At 48.7% G+C, this 22996-nt stretch overlaps 1 protein-coding gene across 2 annotated transcripts in view; it reads left to right on the forward strand.

The window, feature by feature from the left end:
- AK1 (adenylate kinase 1) overlaps positions 1-22996 on the forward strand; it is a 70560-nt gene that overhangs the window by 34779 nt on the left and 12785 nt on the right. For both annotated transcript variants that reach the window (XM_084821410.1, XM_084821411.1), the window contains 2 exons: positions 14696-14738; positions 21670-21705. In XM_084821410.1, coding sequence (XP_084677536.1) covers positions 14696-14738; positions 21670-21705 — 79 coding nt within the window. The remainder of the gene's footprint in view (positions 1-14695; positions 14739-21669; positions 21706-22996) is intronic.

Raw genomic sequence — 22996 nt, forward strand, 5'->3', positions numbered from 1 at the left:
CTTAAATTTGCATCTGAGAAAAATGTGGCCGTTTTAAAGGAAAACGCATAACTTTGTTTTCAGATGAGGCTCCCGTGTCCCCAGCAACCTCTTAGAAGAGGCGTCCCCTCCTGTGTGTGTGAGAAGGGGTTGGGGAATGCCTCTTTGAAGAAGTTGCTTGCCATTTGGTGTTTATATCAAGGCATGTAATAAAAACAATACAAAATGAAAATGAAAACCTCTGCTGCCCAGTTAATTTGGGGGAGGGCGGAAACTTTTTTAGCCAGTTGACTCTGACTCTCTCTCTCTCCCTCTCCCTCTCCCCCCCCCCTGCAGTTTTAGAACAAGTGTGGATTTGCTTGCTTCCCCTCCCTTAATTCCTTTTATCAGATTGTAAGCCTGTGGGGCAGAGACTACCTTGTTTTGTTTCTTTCGTCTCTGTACAGTGCTTAGGAAACACTAGGCTCTTTATCAAGGATAACTCGTTGTTGTTGTTGTTGTTGTTGTTGTTGTTGTTGTTGTTGTTATTCCTGGTTGCTACTCAAAATCCATCCAGGTTCCAATTCTAGGTGTGAGAACTGGATCACAACACAACATTTTGTCCGCATGTGTTAGAGGCGGGCTGGCTCACTCTGCGTTAAGCGCTGGCCTCTGTTAGGAGGTGAACTTTGGGTCTTCAGTCTTGATTGTTACATGTCCGTTTTCAGTCTTTCATAGGAATCAAAAGACCTTGGACGACGTGCTTTCTAGGTCGTCTGGAGGGAACCTCTTTTGGGAGTCATGTCAAAAACGGTTACCTGCATGTGAGCTAGAAAGATGGAATTTGGAATGCACATGGTCCAGGATAGGTCAAGTCCCCTGTTCTGAAGCTGATGCAGATAAATGTCTCCACATAGCCACCCCAAAATTGGGGCTTCATGGATTCTGTGTTTACCAAATTTCAGGTTTCTACCTGCTATAGATGCGCTGGACTATAACTCCTATCATCCCAAGTGGCTCTGCTGACTGGGGAAGATGGGTGGTTGGGGAAAGCACCAGGTTGGGGAAGGCGTATGTGGATGTAGCCCAGGGATGTGGAACCTCTGGCCCGCAGAGCTAATCCTGCCCACAGAGGTTTCTCATCTGGCCTGTGGAGCATCTTTGGCGTCCTCCAGGTGGTGCAGCCTGGCCCCCTGGAAGAATTTCCTCGCTTTGTCTTTATTTATTACATTTATCTGTGATCTGTGACCAGAGTTAATGGGGAATTCCCCTGTGCTGGACGAGGGGTGGCACGCAAACCCGGGGATTCAGCCAGTGCTGGGAAGAGCTATTTCTAACAACTTTGACACCCCCTTCATCAGTCTGTGAATACTACCAAGCATCCAGGAAAAGGGTGCATCCAGAGAGGGTTGGTTTCCAAGACAGCCAGAACCTGGGTACACAGGTGTAAAGCAAGGACGTCTGTTCCTTTGCTCAAGGGTAAAAGCTGTACATGCCAATGTCCTCCTGCTAAGGCTGTAAACCACTTTACTGAAATGTGTTTGTACACCAGGCTTGGACAGATGTTAGGCTTGCAGGATCTACTAGATCCCTGAGTTCCACCAGCCTGAACCAGGTGCAGAATAGTGGCTAAGACAGACAGACTTAGCTAAGGATGAAGGGACAGGGTGCCCCTCAGTGAGACTGGTGACTCCGATCTCAGTGGGGCAGTGTGTCCACTCCGGGTTTCAGTCAGAACTCTAAAGGAGCTATCCAAGGTGCTGTCCAAGTGGGCACCTTCCCTGCCTCCTCTTCCTTCTTGTGTTTTTTTGTCTTTCACCTTGGACAGCTCCTTTAGAGCACCTTGGATAGCTCCTTTATAATCCTGACTGGTTCTGACTGAACCCTGGAATGGATTTGCTGCACCACTGACATCAGAGCCACTAGTTTCCACTGGTGCCCTTGAGCACATGCTCAGCCCAGGAATACAGGATTGGCACCAGAACCAAACTCACAAGCCCTTTCACACATCATTCCACGCCTGTTCCTTCCCCAAGTATTTCTTTTTTCCAGCAGCCATTTTTGGAGTGCATGGGAGAGAGAGGGAGAAGCTTTTTCATGGTTACTGTTGTTAGATGATTTGGAATCAGAACCCCCTGTTGATTCTACATCCAATCACCCAGCATTCTACCAGTAGGTTCATATCTATCGTTTCCCCATCTCTGTTGCAAGCCATCTTTTACTATGCAAACTGCCTTGGGAACATTTTGTTGGAAAGTGGTATATACCCCTTCCAAATGGATAAATTAACCCCCTGCATGCAAAGACTGTAAAGATTAGGGATGCTAAAAGAGGGCACCCAATTCCGTCCCTCTAAGTAGCTTATTTTCTTATGCAAATTGTCAGGGTGGACACTGAGCCCATAGAATCCCAGAGTAGTTCTGATTCTGAGGAAGAGGAGCCGTTCCTGGGAGTGGAGCGTGCTCATCCTTCCCAGGGCCAACAGCTGGCAGAGATTCCTCCCACCGGCATTCCTGACATAGATAGCAGTCCTGGGAGTGAGAGAGCGCGGGAAGAAGACTCGCTGGACGTGCAACGCTGATGCAGGGAGCGGCGCCAAATGGGGGGCGCGGAAAGGAGGCGTAGTGCCAGGTTGGTGCGCAAACAACGGTTGTGCCCAGAGGATCCAAGGGAAAAGGGGAGGGACTCTCCCTAGCCCAGAAGTTCAGGGTGTGCCAGTGATTCTCTTTCAAACGGGGACCAACTGTTCCAACATAGGGCATAGGTACTGTGCTGCTCATATCTAGTTGCTAACAGTAGAGTTGTTAAGTTGTAAAAGAGGAATAAAGCTTTGAAAAGAATCCCTTTGTCTGTGTCTGGACTTGGCCACTGGATTAGACTGAGAGAGACTGCCAAGGAGCCCTTGACACAAATGTGCAGAAAAGGCTCTTGCTGCTCTCCTTGCTGGACGGCACCCCTCCCATTGCAGGTGGAGGAACTACACGTGGGATGCTTCCCCATCTTAAAACAAAACAGAACTCCCCACGCGTGGAAAGATAGTCTGTGAGGGTAAAGGGTTTTTAGGCTCCAGCTTTCTAGGTGCAGGGAAGCTTTAAACAAGGTGCAGCATAAAAATAAAAAAAAGCCACCTTCCCCCTGCAGTCTGGAGTGGTACAGACCAGGGAGAGCTGGACCACATGTGTTTTCTGTAGGTAAGCATAATTTCATGTGAGGTGATACCAGGGCGTATCGTGCACATGGAGTCAAAGCACAAATGAGCTCCTTTCTGTGCTCTCTCCTTTTTGGCCTCTCTTAAGCCCAATTTACACATGCTAAATCAAGTGGGAATGACCAGGACTGTACCACTTCAGGTTGCAGGCAGACGTTGATCAGGTCAGTATCCAGAGCCCTGCTCTCTGGTCCACCAGCAAGAGCTGTGAGATTGGGGAGTGCCGGGGACGGGGCCTTTTGGGGGGTGGGACCACGTCTGGAATGCCCTTCCCCTGGGAAAGTATTATGTCCTCCTCTCTGCTGGCCTTTAGGGGGATGCTGAAGCCTTTTTTATTCCAGTCTGCACTGGATTCACGTCAGTGTCCCGTGCTTTTAACGAAGGCTTTATGTGCTGCAGGTGCTGTATTCATTGCTAGCAACTGTACCTGGCTCTGGATGGGCTGGAATAGCCCTTAGTCTGATACAGTGCAGCCGTCAAGCAAAGTTGTGCAGCCGTCAGAGTGGGAGACACTGTGCCTGCCCTGTCTTGAGTGAAGTCCCTGGCATGGTACACCCCATAGCCCCCTGCAAGGGGGCTGCCCCACGGCAGTGGGGAGCAGGGAGGCATATAACTCCGTCCCTCAGCCTGCAAATCTCCCATGGCTTCCAACTGTATGGATGGCAAAGCAATGTGCTGCCCCTAGTGGCTGAAGGTGCTGCTGCAGGCTTCAGCCACATGGACACATTTACATTAACGAGAATTACTTAGGGTGCACTCCGACGCACGTTTCGACAGAAGGAAAGTCCGACAACTCCCGGCATTCCCCAGCCAGGCTGGGGAATGCCAGGAGTTGTTGGACTTTCCTTCTGTCGAAACATGCATAGGAGTGCACCCTTAATGCGTTGAAAAACAACATTTCCCCAAGGCACACACCTCTAAGATCCCCTTAGTGTGCACGTTTCAGGTGTCTTGGTTTCACACGGTCTCAGCACTATGGCAGTGACAGACAGAGAGACAAAGAGAAAGCACTCGTCCTGTTTTAGTATTACAGATCCATCGATAGGTGTCTGTATCGATCCTGTACTGAATGCATTTTAGGGGTTGGTTCTATATTTTGTATTTTTTAATGATGTTGTAATCTGCTTTTAGAGGGCATTTATGCTGAAAAGTGGGCTATGCGTCTGTTAAATGAATAAATACATAAATAACGGGGGAGACTTTAAAGACACAGTCCAGTGTTTGAGGCAAACCCACCCCATCTCAGTTTTCTGACTGTGTGGAGTAGCTCTTCATTTTAGCACAGACCCTGCAGGTGGTAATGTATTTTGGATCAATGGACAGCAAATGTGTAGGTACAATGTTGTATGTTATGTCTCACGAGAGGTACATAGCCTATTGTGCCCTAATCACCTTCGGGCTGCCCTCTGAAACTTCTCTGATTTGCTAGCGTCTTTCTCGACTAAAGAGAAAGCACGTTTGGTTGCCATTCCCCTGTGCCTTTGGGGTTTCTCGCACCCACTGCCTTTGTCTTAACCATCAAAAGAGTTGTTCTGTACCGGGGATTTGCTCCATAATCCCTGACCATTGGTCATGCCAGATGGGGCTGATGGGAGTTGTAATTCAAAACATCTGGAGGACACCTGTTCTGCGCTTATGTGTATATATATGTGTGCTTGTGTGAGTTGGGGGAAGGACACTTGGTACAGCCTTTTGGGTTTGTGCCATGTCAGAAGGGTGTGTGTGTGTGTGTGTAACTGAATGTTCGAATGCTTCCTCACATCAACAATTCCCTGCACATAGATGGCTAGCATCTCAGGCTTCTGTCCTAGCCTTCTTACTGATGAGTGCGCCCCTATACATATCTGCTCAGAAGCAAGTCCCGTTGAGTTCAATGAGACTTACTCTCCTTTATATAGGATTGCAGCCTCTGTTCTCCAAACGCAAGCAGGAAGGTTTTTTTGTAGTAACGGAGCATTCAAACACCCACAGTCTAAAGTCGTATGGTCCAAGTGGGGCTGTACCACATTTTTTTCTGAGTGCACAGGTCAGCTTTAACATTTGGTGAGAGCAACCGTTACCGTGCTCTACAATGCCTGTTCCAGCCCCACAGCAAAGGGCTGGAAGTGACCCCTGCAAGACTTATTATGGCTGGGCCATACTTAGAACTCCGAAGCAAGCAAAACGTCAAGGTCATCCGGCCTTATTAGGTGTGGCCAGAGGGGAGCGTAACTGGACCTCCTTCAACTCCAGTCAATCCAGCGAGGTGGGATGTGAACTTTCTGAAGAGCCACACGTCTATTTTAGGTTCCTGCCTCCTCAGCCGAACACTCTCAGCTGTTACTTTTGGGGTGGCACCATATTTGTGTTAATTTAATGCAAGAATGACGTGCGGCCAGATATTCGCCAGCCAAACAGGATCTTGAATTTATAACCTTTGCTGTGTTCTCCCTGAGAGGCAGGCCACAATTGTTCCCATTTTACAGGTGGAGAACTGAGGCTGAAAGGAGAAGCAACTTACCCAAAGTGAGATAATGCAGTCTTTTCCAAGCTGGCATCTTCTAGATGTTTTGAACGGCAATTCCCAGGTTCCCTGACCATTGACCATGCTGGCTGGGGCTGGTGGGAGTTGTAGTCCAACACATCTGGAGGACACTGGGTTGTCAAAGGCTGAGGTAATGAATCTGTTGTGGAGATAGGAACTGCATCCAAGCTCCCAAGGTAGAATTTTTTGGACCACCCTGTCTTATCCTTCAGAAGCACTACTAGATATTTGGATCAGGCAAGCAGCAAATCCTTCCCCTTCTGTGACAGTTTCCCAATTTAAATCAGTCTCTGAAGCTGCTATTTAACCCTGCAGCAGAAAACACACAAGTGCTTCTACTGTTGCTGTGTTTCCACCAGCTGCTGCACTAATAGCAGCACTGTGGGGTGGGGGGACACATTTAGATCACGGGAAATGGCACAGAAGAAAAGGGTCAACTCCCACCCTGCTTCACCAGTACCACGGAGCCCATGAAATTTGGAGTCTGCTCTTAGGTAAATGAAAACGGCTGGTGTGGCTTTCTCAGGCTCAGCTTAGACAACAGCCAGCACGGGGGGCGGGGGGAGGGCAGGAATCTGATGCCTTTGCTGAAAAAAGGTGTTGTTTGCTCCCATGCCCCGATCCAAAGGAGTGGTGGCGCTGGGTCTGCGTGTTGGGATGGCCCTTGGGCTGCGTGGAAGGCACAAAGGAACACTGCCCCGGAACGTGGGTTCACAGTCCGCAGAGTCACGGCCCAGGACTGAGAGCCCTCTAAGGCTGAGGTTTCCAGTGGCAGTGACTCCAAGGAGGAGTGTGAACCAGTTCCCAGACCTGCCCAGGCAGACCTGGGATCCTGCACCCTGCCCACTCGATCCCCCGGAGGTGCTGCTGCCCTCTGATTCTGAGAAATGGACCTTGGACTTCTCCAATAAGCTGTGGGCGTCTACGGAGCATTCCTCGACCAATTCCTCAGTCCCAGACCCTCAGTATCCAGAAGAAGCCAGCAACTGGCTCTTAAAAATGACAGGAGTGTTTCTGCTCCGTTTGCTGGGGAGATAGCAACGGCCACTGCAGGAGTGTTCTCCGTGGTCCTGAATACGAGCTTACGGTCCCTGAGCTTACAGCACCTGCAGTTCTCTTCAGGGTCTGGAACCTGCTCTTTCCCACCAACCCTGTGTCCCTGCGCTTGAGCTGTTGCCCAGTAGGGATGATGGACTCTGCAGTTATTATTTATATAGAATATTTTGGATTGCCCCTACATTCAATGAGTGCTTGAGGTGATGTACAATAAAAAGGCCACCCAGAACCTTGGGTTCACTTCCCAGAACCTTGGGTTCATGATCCTTGGAACACTGCCCAAGAACCTTGAGTTCACAATCCCCTGAACACTGCCCCAGAACGTTGGGTTCACTTCCTGGAACCTTGGCTTCACAACCTCCACTCTGCAAAGATCTCTGGATTCCACCTCCCTCTTTGTCTCTCCCAAAGAGGTGGGGGAAAGCTTCCTGGACCATCTTGAGAGAGCGTAGGTGAACTTTATTGATTGACTTACAGGTGTTTCTGTGTGGAAGGGGGAAGGCCTCTCCCTCTTTCCTAGTACTAGAACCCAGCAGAGTCATTTTCTCCCTCTCTCATAATATGAGAACCCAAAAGGGTCATCCCATGAAACTGATTGGTGGGAGATTCAGGAAAGATAAGAGAAAGGACTTCTTCATACAGCGCAGAGTTAAACTGTGGAACTCACTTCCACAAGACGTAGTGATGGCCACCAATTGAGGTGTCTTTAAAAGGGGGTTGGACACATTCCTGGAGGAGAAGGCTATCCATGGCTCCTAGTCCAGATGGCTCTGGTACTCCGGTACCAGAGGCAGTATGCCTATGTACACCAGTTGCTGGGGAACATGGGTGGGAGGGTGCTGTTGCACTCATGTCCTGCTTTTGGGTTTCCCCTGGGCCACTGTGTGAACAGAATGCTGGACTAGATGGACCTTTCGTCTTATCCAGCATGGCTCTTCTTATATTCCTACAGCTCTGTTGGAGTCATCTCCCTAGCGTACAGCCTTTCCCAAGGTTGGGTCCCCAGGTGTTGTTGGACTACAATCCCCATTGCCCCCTAACCAGCATGCCCCATATCAGTGATGATGATGGGAGTTTTTGTCCAACAATATCTGGCCACAGAGTTGGGAACGGCAGTGCTAGGAAGGTAACATACTAAGGCCAGAACCCTATGCATGCTTAGGCAGAAAAAAGTCCCACAACTCCCAACTTTCCCCAGCCAGTATTGTTGAACTACAACTCCCATCATCATCACTGAACATAGGCCATGCTGGCTAGGAGGTAATGGGAATTGTAGTTCTAGCCTTAAAGGTGGCCTAAACATAATTTAAAACAAATAAAATTGCATCCTGAGTAACAGCCCTTTAGGGTTTCTTCCTCAGTGCACAAAATTCCAAGTGATGTCGCTCTGGGGTGACAGCACATAATTTCCATCATCTTAAGACATCACATATCCACATGATGAGTATGTTTTATGGCACAAGAGTGTTGCATTAGCATAAAAGAACCATCTGTGGATTCCTCAAGCCCTATTTCACTGTCAACTAGGGATGTTGGAGAAATCCACAACATGAGTTCGGATTTTCATGCATCTGACCCATAGATTCTGCAGCAGATCAGTTTTTCCCCTGTCAAGCATATTCTGCCAACTTGTGGACCAATTTTCTCACTTTCCTAAATTTTTGTGCAAATTTTGCCGTAGAAAAAATAGGCAAAATTTTAAAAAACCTAGCCAAGAATGTGCATTTCCCCATAGGCATTTCCCCCAAAGCGTGAAAATGCGCATTTTGGCAAATTTGCGGAGTTTCACACGTGCAAAAATGGTGCATTTGCAAACATGCGAATTTGCACAAATTCGCAAACAAAAAAAGCCGATTCTGTTGATGGGTGGACAACAGAATGAAAGGCGCGTGACAATCCGCAAGACACAGGCAGAGCGGGTTTTACACCATTCGTACATCCCTACTGTCAACTTTCCCCAGATTGGAGATCTCCAGTATTACAGGTGCTCAACCCCCAGAGACTTCGATGTCACAGTGTAGTTTTTCATTTCCATGGAGGTGTGCTAAAGAAAACATGCCTCCTCCACCCCGCATCTCAGATATTTAACTTCTCAGAGATGTAAAGGAGGGTAAATGCCACTCTAGAACAGAAGGATGGGAAAACCCAGCAATTCCTGCTAACACCTTGATTGTCTGACAATAAATGTCTGATTGAAATTTAAAAAAAGGACTAAAGTAGGATCAGGGACCAAAATAAAATAGGGAACGTCTTGTGTAAATAGACGTGGACCTAGGGTGGTCCCCAAAGCAGAGGATGAAAGAGGACAGAGATTTGCGTAAAATTTGCACATGTTAATTTATATGCATAAATGCAGATTTTGATATAATTACTATGACTGAAATAGAACTACGATACATTTCACCATAGTGGGAATATAGCGACCAGATGATCGGTGTGCTTGCTTCTCCGTCTGCTGTCCAGGTGCTGCTAACTGTGGATGAGCGATTTTGAGGTCTCTGCCTGCTTTCCTTTCTTAGGAGTTTTGCCCTTCAAACAGAGGACACTTTCGAATGGAGGACTGCCCAGTGTAAAATGGGACACATGGCCGCCAGTGGAGGCTGGTGGCTCCGATAGCTCCTTTAGAGTTCTGACTGAAACCCAGAGTGGATTCACCACCCCACTGACATCGGAGCCACCAGCCTCCACTGACGGTCACCCTGTTTAAAGCTGGCCCTGCCTGGATGTTTGGAATCGCTAAAGACAAACAGGGGCAGGAAAAAGAATAACCTATCTATTGGGATGGAGATGGAGATCTCAGTGGAGACGGATACTTAAATCAGGCTGGTAAGACATGGATTAGAGGGAAGAGACAATAAAAATGGGAAAGATCTCCCAGGCGCATTTGCGCACTTTATCGGAGTGCTTTTGTGGCCATCTTGGGACCAGTTTTACTTTATAGATAGTAGCTGGTGCATCAAAAAAGCATCTTTAGAGATGTTGGGGCAGCACTGTTGTTTACAACCAGTTGTAACAGGGGCGGCATGCTTGTTTTGTTTGTAATGAAACAAGTGATGAGGAGCCAGCATTGTCTGGCTCTGGTGACGGACTCACTCCCGCAAGAGCCGACACAGGACGAGATCGTGGGCAGCCAAGCTGGCCCACTGGGGGGGGGGGAATCTCAAAGGCACAGTAGGGTTATGTCCCCAGTCAGTATGGCCACATCACCATCTGAAGCAGGGGTGGGGAAACTCCTTCAGCTCGAGGGCTAGTCAGTTCCGGAGAAGTTCTTGGGAGCCACCTTCCAGTGGTGGGTGGCGCCTAAGGCAAAGGGGTGGGCCAAAACTGAAAAAATGCCAGCGTATTGCAGCGTAAAGCCAGTAACAAAGTCTTAGGAGAGGACTTCCAACCTCTTAGGAAGTGGGGGTGGGGGGACTGCAGGGAAATTGGGAAATAATCAAATAATTGGTGGTTTGGGGGAAGGGTGTGAGGCCAGGCAAAGGAGGTGTGGCATCTTGGGGGACCGAGGAGGCCTGGAGTTCCCCACCCTGATCGAAAGTGTGTGTGGGGGGATTAAATCATTAAGTCCAGAATCTGCCTAACTGTACCACTGAATGGTGGTTTTCATCTGTCTGCCTGTACTTCCCATCCTGATATCTGGGCTTTACCGTTAGCTTGCTTAAGTAATGTTGCTAGTCCTCATGGCGGTGGTCTGGAACTATGCGAGCAGCGTCATGGGCTGAGATTCAGAAACCAAAGGGAGGCCTTGAGGAGGGGAGTCTCCCTTTTGGAAGGCTGGAGAAGCATCAAAAGGGTAACAAAAACAAGCGTTTTCCAGGGGCTGTTCTGTTCTCTCCACTTGGCCCTCGTCCTTTGTACGGAACCCCTTTATCTTTCGCTCGAGCACAAACTAAACAATAGACGTGACTCGGTTTGCTGGAGAGAGAGCAAGGCCTTATCAGCCGGCTTTGTCAGACCCTTGTTCTTTGGCCTCGAGTGTCTCTCAGCTGCGGTTGCTGCCTTAGGCATTAATAAGGTTCCACTTCTCAAAGTGTGTCCCCAAGGACTGGGGGAAGAGGGTGGGGGATGCGAATTACCACCCCCCACATGCCCTCTGTCTATTGCTAGGGGTTGGTTCCGGCCTTGTAAGTCAGTGGGATGCCTTATTAATTTTTCCTCAGCGTGAGTTTCTCGATTTAGTTTTTCTGCAGAGTTCCGTCCGTCCCAAGCCACCTTCCACCGGCTTTATAGTCATTAAATCACCCTTCCCAAACTGCGCACCCTCCAGATGTGTTGGACTGCACCTCCCGGCATCCCCAGCCAGCCCTGCTGGCTGGGGATGCTGGGAGGTGCAGTCCAACACATCTGGAGGGTGCGCAGTTTGGGACGGCTGCATCAAATCGATGAGTTGTGCGGGCTGGAGGCGTTTTGCGTCTAATGCGCATGCGCGTCAATGTGCGCACATGAGGACTAAAGGGCCATATAATTGCAGCCAGCTCTAGATTTGGGGGGGGGGTCGACAAAGTGCCATCTGGTGCATTGCCTCCTCCCTGGTGGGCCCCAGCGGTGCCAGGCACCTTGGAGCCTGGGATGGGTGGGAATTTCATTCGAGGAGGAGGATTTTAATAAGAACTTACCAAAAATTGCAAGCTTCTAGATAGAGGGTGGAAAGGGGTTGATGTTTTAAAAACGTGAATGTGGGAGCGAGTGAAGTGGACTTATCCATCCGTCCTTCCAGGCAGAGGGTTTTTTGAGTGCTCGGCTCTTAAACGCCTGGCTTTGAATCCCGCTGTATTCAGCCACGTGCGTAGTGCTGAATCAAGGTTGCCACCTCTTTGTTTTCTGAAAGGCTCCTTATCTTTAACAGCCGCACGGCAGGCAGGTACAGCATGGTTCCCTCCAGGCTGGAAGGAGCTGTATCTATTGAGTTTGGCCAGTACAGTCGGGCACAAATTTTGTACGCTTCATGGTTTTTTAAAATAAGAAGTTAAAAAAATGTGCAAACATTTTCATAAACAGGAGGGGGAAAGCTTGTGGTTAAGCAGAAAAGAAAGGGCAGAAAAAACGAAACTGACAGGTTCGTCCATTCCTACTTGGAGCTACCATGTAAATTTCCCACAATGCTGTACAGTGACGCTACACTGGGGGCGTTGTGGGAATTAAATAGCACGGGGCTCCCAGACCCCACTCCCCGCCCCAGGGCAGGCATCGAAGGATGCTAGCGCAGGCCTGCCCTTTCACGCACCGGTGGAGCTCACTTCAAACTCTTTGAGAGAGGAGCGTCGGACAGCAGTGCAGTCCAGTCATAAACAGCACTATATAAATAAGAATAAAACAAAGCTGTAAGGCTGGAAGAGGTCAGCCGGACACCTTTTTTTTATTGATAACTTTTCTGTGTTGTTTGTAAAGGTAAAAATATTGGACACTCTAAAATAAAGAACACTCCCCAAAGACAGGAACTGCTACAGAACAAAAAAGATTGTAAGTGAAACCTGTGACCGAGCTGCTGTGTTGCGTGGGGCACGGCCGCTGCTCAGGATGTGGCCTTTCGGACCTTGGCTTGGGCGAACGGCAGCACAGCCGCCGAGAGATGAAGGTTTGAGCAGCGTCGTTCTCGGCAGACACCCCACCCGCACCAGGCCCCAGAACTCCCTGCAAAGCTGGCCCAGGCCGCAGGAGGGAGCACCGCAGGCCCTCCTCGCCCAGGCGCTGTTCATCCTAGGGCTGGCCCTGAATACGGCGGATGGGGAATAGCTTGTGGAGATGTGTGATGGGTCGGGATAAGGCCTCGCTTTGGACAGCATTCCTGGGGTGCGGGAATGCAAGTGTGTCCCCGTTTGCATCTGTCGAATGGATGGCGTGCGAGCCACGCAAGCCAAGCTATTGCTCTGTCGAACCTGAGGCTGCCACAGGCAACCGCACGCACCACAGCACGGCTTTGTGCAAAGAGACGCAGGGAGAAAGCTTATTTTTATCCCCCATCCCAGCGTTTTTCTCCCGGAAGCTCAGGGCAGCCCTGTTCTGTCTTTGACCACCACAACAGCCCTATAAGGTAGGCTCGGCCAAGAGTTGGTGATTGATCCAAAGAGCTTTGTGGGAACTTGAAGCTGGGTCTGCCCACCTGTGAAACTGATCTTCCACCCTTTCGCTCTGTCTGGTTGAGTTTCCTCTCCGTCTCCTGATGGTTGGCTGTCCATGTCGCTGGAAGTGATGGCAGGCAACAGTTGCCACGGGAACACCTTCCCCAGGCAGTGACGATTCCCATTAGACTGCAGGGTTTTTGTTTCCTTGCTCCGTCTGCGCATCTTGGAGTGTTACCTCGGACGCCGCGGCCAGGTCGCTGGGGCTTGGTGTCCTTGTTCATCTCTGTTGCGGAGCCGATGGCCGTCACTGGAGGCAGGCTGCTTTGTGGGTTCTTCTGAGGCAGAACGCCACCGCTCTCCTTGGCTAGCCCTTCAGACACCAGAGCTCTGCCAGGGTGGGGAGCAGCTCCTATCAAAGGAAGAGCCTATGAACCCCGGCTTGTTTTCTCCTGCTCCGCCCTCCCGTCTGAAGCAGAACCAGGAAACCGTTATTTGGGTTGTCGTGTCCTGTCCCATGAGTGTGTGTGTGTAGGTCTATTTGGGGTGACCCATGTAAGATAGAAAGACTAACAACAGAGTGAGGGCAGAAGCAGAAACATTGAGCCCACAATATATTTTTAAACATTCTCTCTTGTTAGTCTTTCTGTCTTTCTTATATATTTTACCTTGAGAGGGACTGCATCCACAGGGGATCCTGAGTCTCCTGGTTGCTTTGTGGTTGTACCACTGTACACCAACCTGTTTCTTTGCCTCCCTCCCTCCCTCCCTCCTTGTCTCTGTCTCTCAATCTCTCTCTATATATATGTGTGTGTGTGTGTGTGTGTGTGTGTGTGTATGTGTGTGTGTGTGTGTGTGTATATATATATATATATATTTTTTACAGTGAGATAGATAGATAGATAGATAGCCAGCCAGCCAGCCAGCCAGCCAGCCTGCCTGCCTGCCTGCCTGCCTGCCTGGTGAGGACAAGAGAGAGGGCCTTCTCTGTGGTGGCCCCACTCTGTGGAACTCCCTCCCTAGGGAACTCTGCCATGCCCCCTCTTTAAGCTTTTAGCTTCCGCCACGCATTAAAAACGTGATTGTTCAAGCAGGCATTTGGGGTGGGTTAGGGTAATTTTAGAAATGTGATGTTTTTAATGTTGAATTTTATTGTTCTGAATTGTTTTTATTGTGGTACGTCGCCCAGAGTGGCTGGCCCAGAGCCAGATGGGTGATTAATAAATTTAATAAATAAATAAATTTAATAAATAAATAGACAGATTTGGGGTAATCCATATATGTGAATGATAGAAAGACTGACCATTTTAAAGAATATATTTTGAGCTGAATGTTTTGATAGACTATACACACACACATAGGGTGGGCAACTTGTTGCTTGGACTCCAACTTCCGTCATCCCCCACCATTGCCAATGCTGGCTAGGGCTGATGGGTGTTACAGTCCAACAACACCTGGAGGGCCAAATGATCCCCACCCCTGAAATATAGGGTGGGGGGAATCCTCTTTTTCTTCCCCTCGTCAAGTCGTGGTGTTGATGTTTTTTCTCTCTCCACTTATTTGGAAGGAGAAAGGAAGCAAAGGATTTTGCAATGAGGAAAAGGCGAAAAGCGTAAAAACCCAGACAAGCAGCGATGGCCGAAATGGCCCCTTCCAGCGCCATGCATGATTCCATGCCTGTGTGACATCTCAGGGTTCTGGGGAATGGGCAGAACTGAGAACTTTTACTGGGGCCAGGCCAGCTTTTGCTGACGGTCCTGAAATATTTTTTCAGGCCTTGAAAGAGGAGATTCTGAAGCTACCTAGGAATCTAAAGCCACGCTCTTCTCCGGCTCTTTCGGGACAGCTCTTCAACCTTTGGCCTAACTAAGCCTTCTGTTCTTGTTTCAGCTTGAAGAGCTTCTCATCCCAGCCCTTTTCAGCATGGCAGCAGGTGAGTGAATTCTCCTTCCCCATTTTAGTTGGTCTGGTAAGGTTTTGCCTCCCATTCTCTTGGACTGATTCATGCGACCAGGTTTTGTTTTGTTTCGTCTGGTTGAGTCCACACCCAGGTTGACCTTGTCTCTGGATTCATGTGTGATGGGTTGGGTTGCAACGTGGCCTCCTCAGACAGTGGCCAGCTCATACTCCAGCCAAAAACACCACTGATGCCTTGCGGGGGGGGGGGTGACTTTATTTCTGGTGCTCCAAGCAGCACTGAAGTGGGAGCTGAAAACACCCATTTAAATTTTCCACAATGTCCCCCATGTGACGCTACACCAACCACATTGTGGGGAATCAGAATAGCCCTGATTACAACATAATTTAACTCTGCCAGTGCCTGGGTTCCCCACATCGGAGGGGGCTCCTGGGGGTTGGTCCCAGGATTTGGGGGCTGGGATCTTCAGTCCCACCCCCGCAAGCCTGAAAGAGCTGGGATATGCAAACTGAGAATTCTCTTCTTAGACTGCCTCTGATCTTCTAGGATGCTCTGGGCAAATTGGAAATGGGGGCACTGTTAGGGAGTGGGGTGGCCGGGACCCCAAGAGTCTCTGCTCGTCTTGGGGCCCTGACCAGTGCCCACTCTTGCCACCCTTTGGAGCCGGCCCTGTTGAACTGGTGCTGCTGTTCGTTTTAAATGCTCACCAAATATTTCTGCAAGTCCAGCCATCTTGATTGGTACCATGCAGACTTAGAGCGGCGTTCATTCTGTATGAAGGCTGGAACCTGTGAGCTTTATGACATGTTCGGAAAACAAGGAAACCTGGTTGCTGACAAAATTCATTCATTCATTCATTTTCACCTTTGGCTGGTTCACCAGCTATGGATTCTCTTGGACAGGGATGTCTTGGCCACAGTGGTAAAGGTGCCAGTAACCTCAAGACTGGATTACTGCAATGCGCTCTATGTGGGGCTGCCCTTGAGGCTGGTCCAGGAGCTGGTGCTAGGACAGAACGCAGCAGCTCAGCTGTTGTCAGGAGCTGCCCCTTTCCAGCACACAACTCCTTTGCTGAGGGAACTGCACTGTCTGCCCATTTGCTGCCAGCCAGGTTTAAGGTTTTGGGACTAGTGTACAAAGCCCTAAACAACTTGGGGCCAGGATATCGGAGAGCACCTTCTCCCTTACCAGCCTGCCTGGACATGGAGGTCATCAGAGGGCCTGCTCCTGGTGGTTCCACATGGACCTATGGCCTGATTGGAGTCCACCTGGAGAAGAGCCTTCAGTGTGGTGGCCCCATTTCTTTGGAACTTCCGGTCCCTGGAGGTCAGGCAGGCACCAACATCGTGCTGCTTCTGGCACCTCCTGAAGACAGTTCTGTTCCAGGAAGCATTCCTTAAATGACCAGCCATGGTTTTTTTTGGCATCCTGTTTTTAATAATTTTAATATGGTGTTTTAGTCTTTCATCTTCTTTGCTATTGTACCTCTGATGTTCACCGCTCCAGAATCAGTTTTAGATGGAGAGAGGTATACAAATGTTGTAAATAAATAAATACATACTTCATTCATTCATTCATTCATTCATTCATTCAAAGTCTTTTAATCCCACTCCTCAGCCAGAAAGGCTCCTAGAGTGGCGTACATCTAACCGTTAAAAGAAGAGACAGCCCCTGCCTGCAGGTTTACAATCTGAAAAGACATGACACATAAGGAGAAAGGAATAGGGAGGGAAGAGGAAAAAAATGTTCAGCAGGGCTGGTGGAATGGCCCCGCTTCACCCTTTCATCTCCTGCAGTACAGACTCCTGGAATGAGCGTTTTCGGCACAAACTGAATGGAGACTGAGGTTTACTTCTCTGTGAGGTGGTCCACCCGTGTCTGGGCTGTACCACTTCAGACCGCAGGCGGGGGCTCACCTGTTTATGTTTAAATGTGTATCAGGCAGAAGGCCTCCAGTGCATCCTTCTCCGTGATAGTCTAGGTTTCTATGGGTAGAACATTTTTGTTCATTTGTTTATCTGTGTATGGAGGAGATGCCATCATACAAATTCCCCACTTGCAGTCTGATATAGTCCAGCCCAGACATAGGTAACCCGCTTGAAACATAACCTGGTGTTTGATGCAATATGGACCAGATGCCACTGCATCATTTTAAAGAAATCCCTAATTATAGAAATTTGTCCAGTTTGGTTTCCCTCTGTTCCTCATTTTTCCAATCTTAAGTTCATTCCATTCCTTTCCCACACCAGTTTGCAATTTTTTAAAGTCCATATGAACTTTCGCAAACATTTCCACATGCATTTCTTCTAATACACACCAGTTTCTACACAATGTTGCCTAGTCTTTTTGCAACCAGTTCCTCCTAATATAATACAGTTTTGTACATTATCTTCACTAATATAGAAATTTTTCTGTACACGTTCCCTTAAGTATTTATATGTATAAATATAAGTATTCTTGTATGCATCTTTTGACTGGAGGAACTACATTGTAAAATTCAGAGAAGTGCAAATACTGAAGGATATCTGCATTTTGGTTTGTGTATTTGGGGGGAAGTGCGAATTTGGTAGGTTCACATTTTATTTATTTATTTATTCATTCATTCATTCATTTCATTTCTATACTGTCCAGTAGCCAAAGCTCACTGGGCGGTTCACAAAAATTAAAACCAAAAAGCACACAGTAAAACAATATAAAATATAAAAACATTAAAACCACAATATAACAATACAACCAGAATAAAACCTAGCAGCAATGCAGAGATTTAAAATACAGATTTAAAACAGCAAAGCTAAAGGTCTAGAAAGCTAAAATGCTAAAATGCCTGGGAAAATAAAAAGGTCTTCACCAGGCGCCAGAAGGAATACAATGTAGGTGCCAGGCGAGTGTCACTAGGGAGCTCATTCCAGAGCCGGGGTGCCACAGCAGAAAAGGCCCTCCTCCTAGTCACCACCCACCTCACTTCCTTTGGCAGAGGCTCACGGAGGAGGACCGCTGAGGATGATCTTAAGGTCCAGGCAGGCACATACGGGAGGAGGCGATCCTTCAGATAACCTGAACATTAATGTGCAAACAGAACAAATTTCTCTCCCATTGCTGTTCTGCGTACCAACTTCCTGCTGTTTGGGGTTTCCCCACAACCAAGTTTCTCTATAGCATGGGGTGTGGGGGAGCAGATTTTACACTGCTGAAATCTACTTTTTTGTTTAACTGGAACTTCGAGCTCCACCAACCAGAGGCAAGTGCAAAACAGCAGCTTGGGGGAGAAGGAACCATACCCTTAGAATTAAGGAACAAGGGTGCTTCTGAGCACATGTTCACCTGCTCAGGAATTTGTTTTCAGGGCCAGAACTCAGCTCATTGTGCAGTCACACACATAAATCCACTCCTGGTTTTCTCCCAGACTTTCTTTCTCGGCAACCTAATTTAGTGGGGCAGGGGGAGCTTTTTAGTTTCTGTAGTTATTTCTGTTGTTAGACAATTGGGGGTCAGAAACCCTTGCTGATCTACTGCAAAACACCCAGAGATCTCCCAGTACATGCTGAATGATCCATCTTTTGCCTATTGTAGGTCGCATTATGGGCACTTGCCCAAATCTCTCCCAGGGCTGCTAAGCCCTCTTATTCTTTCTAATGTGTGCAAAAAAGTAAGGAAATGTGCCACGTTTCAGAACATTCCCTGTTCTATACAATATTCCTGGGTCCATACATTTCCATGGAATGGACTCTAGTAACTGTTATAAACTTTATTTAGAGTTGGATGGTTCCCATTTCAAGGTGTAGCAGCCATGGTTACTCCCAGCTATACTGTTTCCCATTTCAAGGTGTAGTAACCATGGTTACTCTTGGCTGTACGGCTTCCCATTTCAAGGTGTAGCACCCATGGTTACCCCCGGCTGTACAGCTTCCCATTTCAAGGTGTAACAGCCATGGTTACCCCCGGCTATATGGCTTCCCATTTCAAGGTGTAGCAGCCATGGTTACCCTTGGCTATACAGCTTCCCATTTCAAAGTGTAGCAGCCATGGTTACCCCTGGCAATACTGCTTCCCATTTCAAGGTGTAGCAGCCATGGTTACCCCCGGCTATACGGCTTCCCATTTCAAAGTGTAGCAGCCATGGTTACCCCCGGCTATATGGCTTCCCATTTCAAGGTGTAGCAGTCATGGTTACCCCCGGCTATATGGCTTCCCATTTCAGAGTGTAGCAGCCATGGTTACCCTTGGCTATACAGCTTCCCATTTCAAAGTGTAGCAGCCATGGTTACCCCTGGCAATACTGCTTCCCATTTCAAGGTGTAGCAGCCATGGTTACCCCCGGCTATACGGCTTCCCATTTCAAAGTGTAGCAGCCATGGTTACCCCTGGCTATATGGCTTCCTATTTCAAGGTGTAGCAGCCGTGGTTACCCCCGGGTATATGGCTTCCCATTTCAAAGTGTAGCAGCCATGGTTACCCCCGGCTATATGGCTTCCCATTTCAAAGTGTAGCAGCCATGGTTACCCCCGGCTATATGGCTTCCCATTTCAAAGTGTAGCAGCCATGGTTACCCCTGGCTATGAGTCCCATTCCCCCCGCTCCGTCACATGCACACAAACATCTCAGGAATATTGGTTTGCTATGCTTGCAACCCACAAACTGTATAGACCACCCATATCCCACTGGACACATGGGAAAACGGTGGGCCATGCCAGAACACTGAAATCCACAGATGGTACAGTGTGGTGATGACATGAGGAACTCAGTGCCACATCCGAAGCTGCTTCATACTGAGGTCAGGCCATGGGTCCGTATAGCCCAGTGTGGCCTTCTCTAGGGTCTCCCATCACCTTCTAACGGATCATTTAACTGGAGATGTTCGGGGGTTGAACTTGGGACCTTCTCCATGCAAAGCAGTGCTCCAACCACGATGCCACCGCCGCAACCATCCTGCTACGATCCTCGGAGCCCATTTCCACACCTGTGTTACGTGCCAGGGCACGGAAACATACAAAGCCCTCCTTCAGACTCCCCAACCATCCCCCAACGCCACATGAATTCCCTCGGAGCCTGTGCCTCCTCCGCTTCCCGTCTGCTCAGGGGGTGTAATTCTAGAAAGCTGTAATCAAAGGAGACCTCTGCTTGCAGCCTGCCGATGAAACCCTGAGCGCAGACAGCTCGGAAACCACACGCAGCTTTATTTTTAGCTCTCCTGCTTCACTGTCATTAGGTTTCCATTCGTCTAGGTTTGGAAAACTTTCCATGTTCTGGAGCAGCCTTCCCCAACCTGGGGCCCTCCAGATGTGTCGGACTACAATTCCCATAATCCCCATCTTATGGGAGCTATAGTCCGACACATCTGGAGGGCCCCAGGTTGGGGAAAGGTTGTTCTGGAGTCAGAAGGGTGGGTGTCTGTCAGAACCTCATGGAAGAAGCAAAATGTGCCCCGTGTTACCTGTTTCCCCGTTTGCAGGCCATGAAAGCTGGGGGGGGGGGTGTTGGTGCCCTTCTCCTCAAAATCCCTCCCCTGCAAGGGCAAAAAATCTGCAAGGAGGAGGGGAAGCAATTTTGCCTCCTCCTTTCACGTGCACAACTCTAGGAATGAAATTTTGATGGGTTATTAAATTCTGGCAAAGCCTTTCCCAGCACCATCCCTTTCCTTCTAAACATCCCACATTCTAGCTCAGAAGATCAGGTTCTCTGGAAATAGTAGCCCCTGTGCAGCAAAGGGTTTGGGTAAACCCAGATTGTGTCAGAACATGCATTTTCCAGGCTCCGCTGACTACTATCTGCATCAGGGAGAGGCAGCGTGGTGTAGTGGCTAGCCGGGAGATCCGGGTTCTAGTCCCCACTCGGCCATGGAAGCTCACTGGGTGACTTTGGGCCAGTCACAGCCTCTCAGCCCAGCCCACCTCACAGGGTTGTTGTTGTTGTGAGGATAAAATGGAGAAGAGGGTTATGTACTCCGCCTTGGGTTCCTTAAGGAGGAAAAAAGGCGGGATATAAATGTCACACACACACACACACACACACACACACACACACACAAATAAATTTCAACTGCAGCCCACCAAAAACCTGCTGAGGCTCTGGATACTGCTAGTTCTGAAGGAGATGGAGATAAAGGAACCTGAACTGACAATCAGGTTGCAATAGGGGGTACCATCTTTATTTTTTAATGAACAGAGGCCCTCTGCCTTCGATGTGGCAGGCAGAAATCCAGCAGCTGAAGCTGGATTTGCCCAAGCAGGTTCAGCCTCCTATCCGATCATGCCTCGTTTTAGTGAAATGTGCTCTTTTGGGTTCAAAACTGGAGGAGAAGGTTCATAGAGAAACAGCCTCTAGATCCCTCTGAGCTGGATCCTGTTTCAAAAAGGGAACCTCTCTGGCATCTTCCACCGGGGTTAGAACTTGGCTCCCTCCAGAGGTTCTGTGAAACATTTGAGGCTTGGCATCTTCTGCCCCTTAGCAGTCATCTTTGCGGTAACCTGTGTTGGATGTTGAACCACAAGGGCCTCTCAGCCCAGCCCAGTCCCAGCTGTGAAGGGCGGGGAGGCCGGAGGCACACAAACCCAGAATGTGCTAAGCAAAGAAAAACAAAATTCAATCCATGGGAGACGGGGGCGTGGGAAGAAAACCAAAATCGAAAGAGCGAAGGAGCTGGCATTTTCGGAAAGATGGGTTCTCAGTGCTCCTGCCTAAACGATGCCACTGTTAGAGCCCGCAAAGGTAACCTCAGAAGTTCTCTGCTCACGGCAGTCCTTGTGTCTGCCTTCGTCGGGGCTGGCTCAAAATCCTCTTAATACCGTTTTTTGTTAACGTGGCCAGTGATTCAGAGGTTGTGGAACGTCCTTCGGAGACGAAGAGGGCTTGAATAAATGCTTCCCTTCCTTGGCGATCATCCGGTAAACAGTCCCACCGGCTTCTCTCCGACAGCTGAACACCCTTTTTGTTTTCTCTTTCCCTACAGAAAAATTGAAAAACCACAAAATCATCTTTGTAGTAGGTAAGTTTTTTGTTTGCCTGTGTGCTTGTTTTTAGCCTCGACAAGCTCATTTCCATCCACCTCAGGGTGGCTTCGGGGTCCCACTTTCACAGATTCTTTAGCGATCTTGAAGAGAAGAACGCCCTTGCCTGACCCAGTTGGAGAGCAGATAAAAATTGGTTAGTGGATCTGCGAAGTACATTGAAGCTAAAACTCTTCCTGCCAGTCTTTCTCATCTAATTGAATTGAATCTATCAGATTAATTTCGATTTCCAGATATTTTTGCCCTGCTTTTCCTTTTAAAAAAAAAGAAGTAGCAGCTAACACAATATATTATTATTATTATTATTATTATGTTATTATTATTAATAATAATATTTTAGTCGCCTTTAAAAAAAGAAAGACCCAAGGTGACTTACAACAAAATCATTAAAACATACAAAATATGAAATAGGTAAAAACAATTTCCATTAAGAATACCAAAACATAATCAGCGTGCAGTCATAAGCATGTTTAGGCAGGAAACAGTCTTACAACTCCCAGCATGCCCCAGCCACCTCTGCAGAGCTGGCTGGGGCATCCTGGGAGTTGTAGGATTTTTTTCTGTCTAAACACGCATAGGATTGCACCCTAAGTCAACTAAAAAATCGGTACAGACCATAAACAAAACAACGGATGCACAAGAAGTCCACCCTTTGCCTTCACATGCCTGGGAGTACAAGGACATCTTGACCTGGTGGTGCAAAGATGACCATGTTGGCCCCAGGCGGGCTTTGTTAGGGAGAGAGTTCCACACTCGAGGGCCACCGCTGCCTCTCTGAGCCTGTCAAGGTGGTTCACGATGTCAGTCGTCATCAAACAGGTTAGACGTCAAATACGAAATTCAGACCCCCGTCTGCAACCCTGTGGAGCTGCTGCCAGTCACTGTAGACCAAAGATGGGGAGCCTCCAGCACATGGGCTGAATCCAGCCTGCCTCATCCGGCCTGCACCCCCCACCCAGCCCAGAAACTCTGCTCCCTCTGAGAAGGGAGTTGGGGAGTAATTGCCCCATGGCCTTGAGTAATTGCCCCAGTCTGCAGCGCAGTCCGCTTTGCTCCGTGGTTACCTTACCTCAGTCTCCCCCAACCTGGTATCCTCCAGATGTGTAGTACAGCTGTGGGATTCTGGAACATGTCTGGGGGAGGCTGACTTGAATGGGGAAGGTGAAGGCAGGGTGAAGCCCACTCGGGACGTAGCCGGCTCCTCGCTGGCGAGTTTTGTAAAAGGCCTGCGCGAATAGAAATGCCTTCAGCTGGTGCCGAAAAGACTGT

Source organism: Heloderma suspectum, chromosome 14, assembly GCF_057233095.1.
Source record: "Heloderma suspectum isolate Gila_16-S chromosome 14, 16-S_ref, whole genome shotgun sequence".
Lineage (NCBI taxonomy): Eukaryota > Metazoa > Chordata > Lepidosauria > Squamata > Helodermatidae > Heloderma > Heloderma suspectum.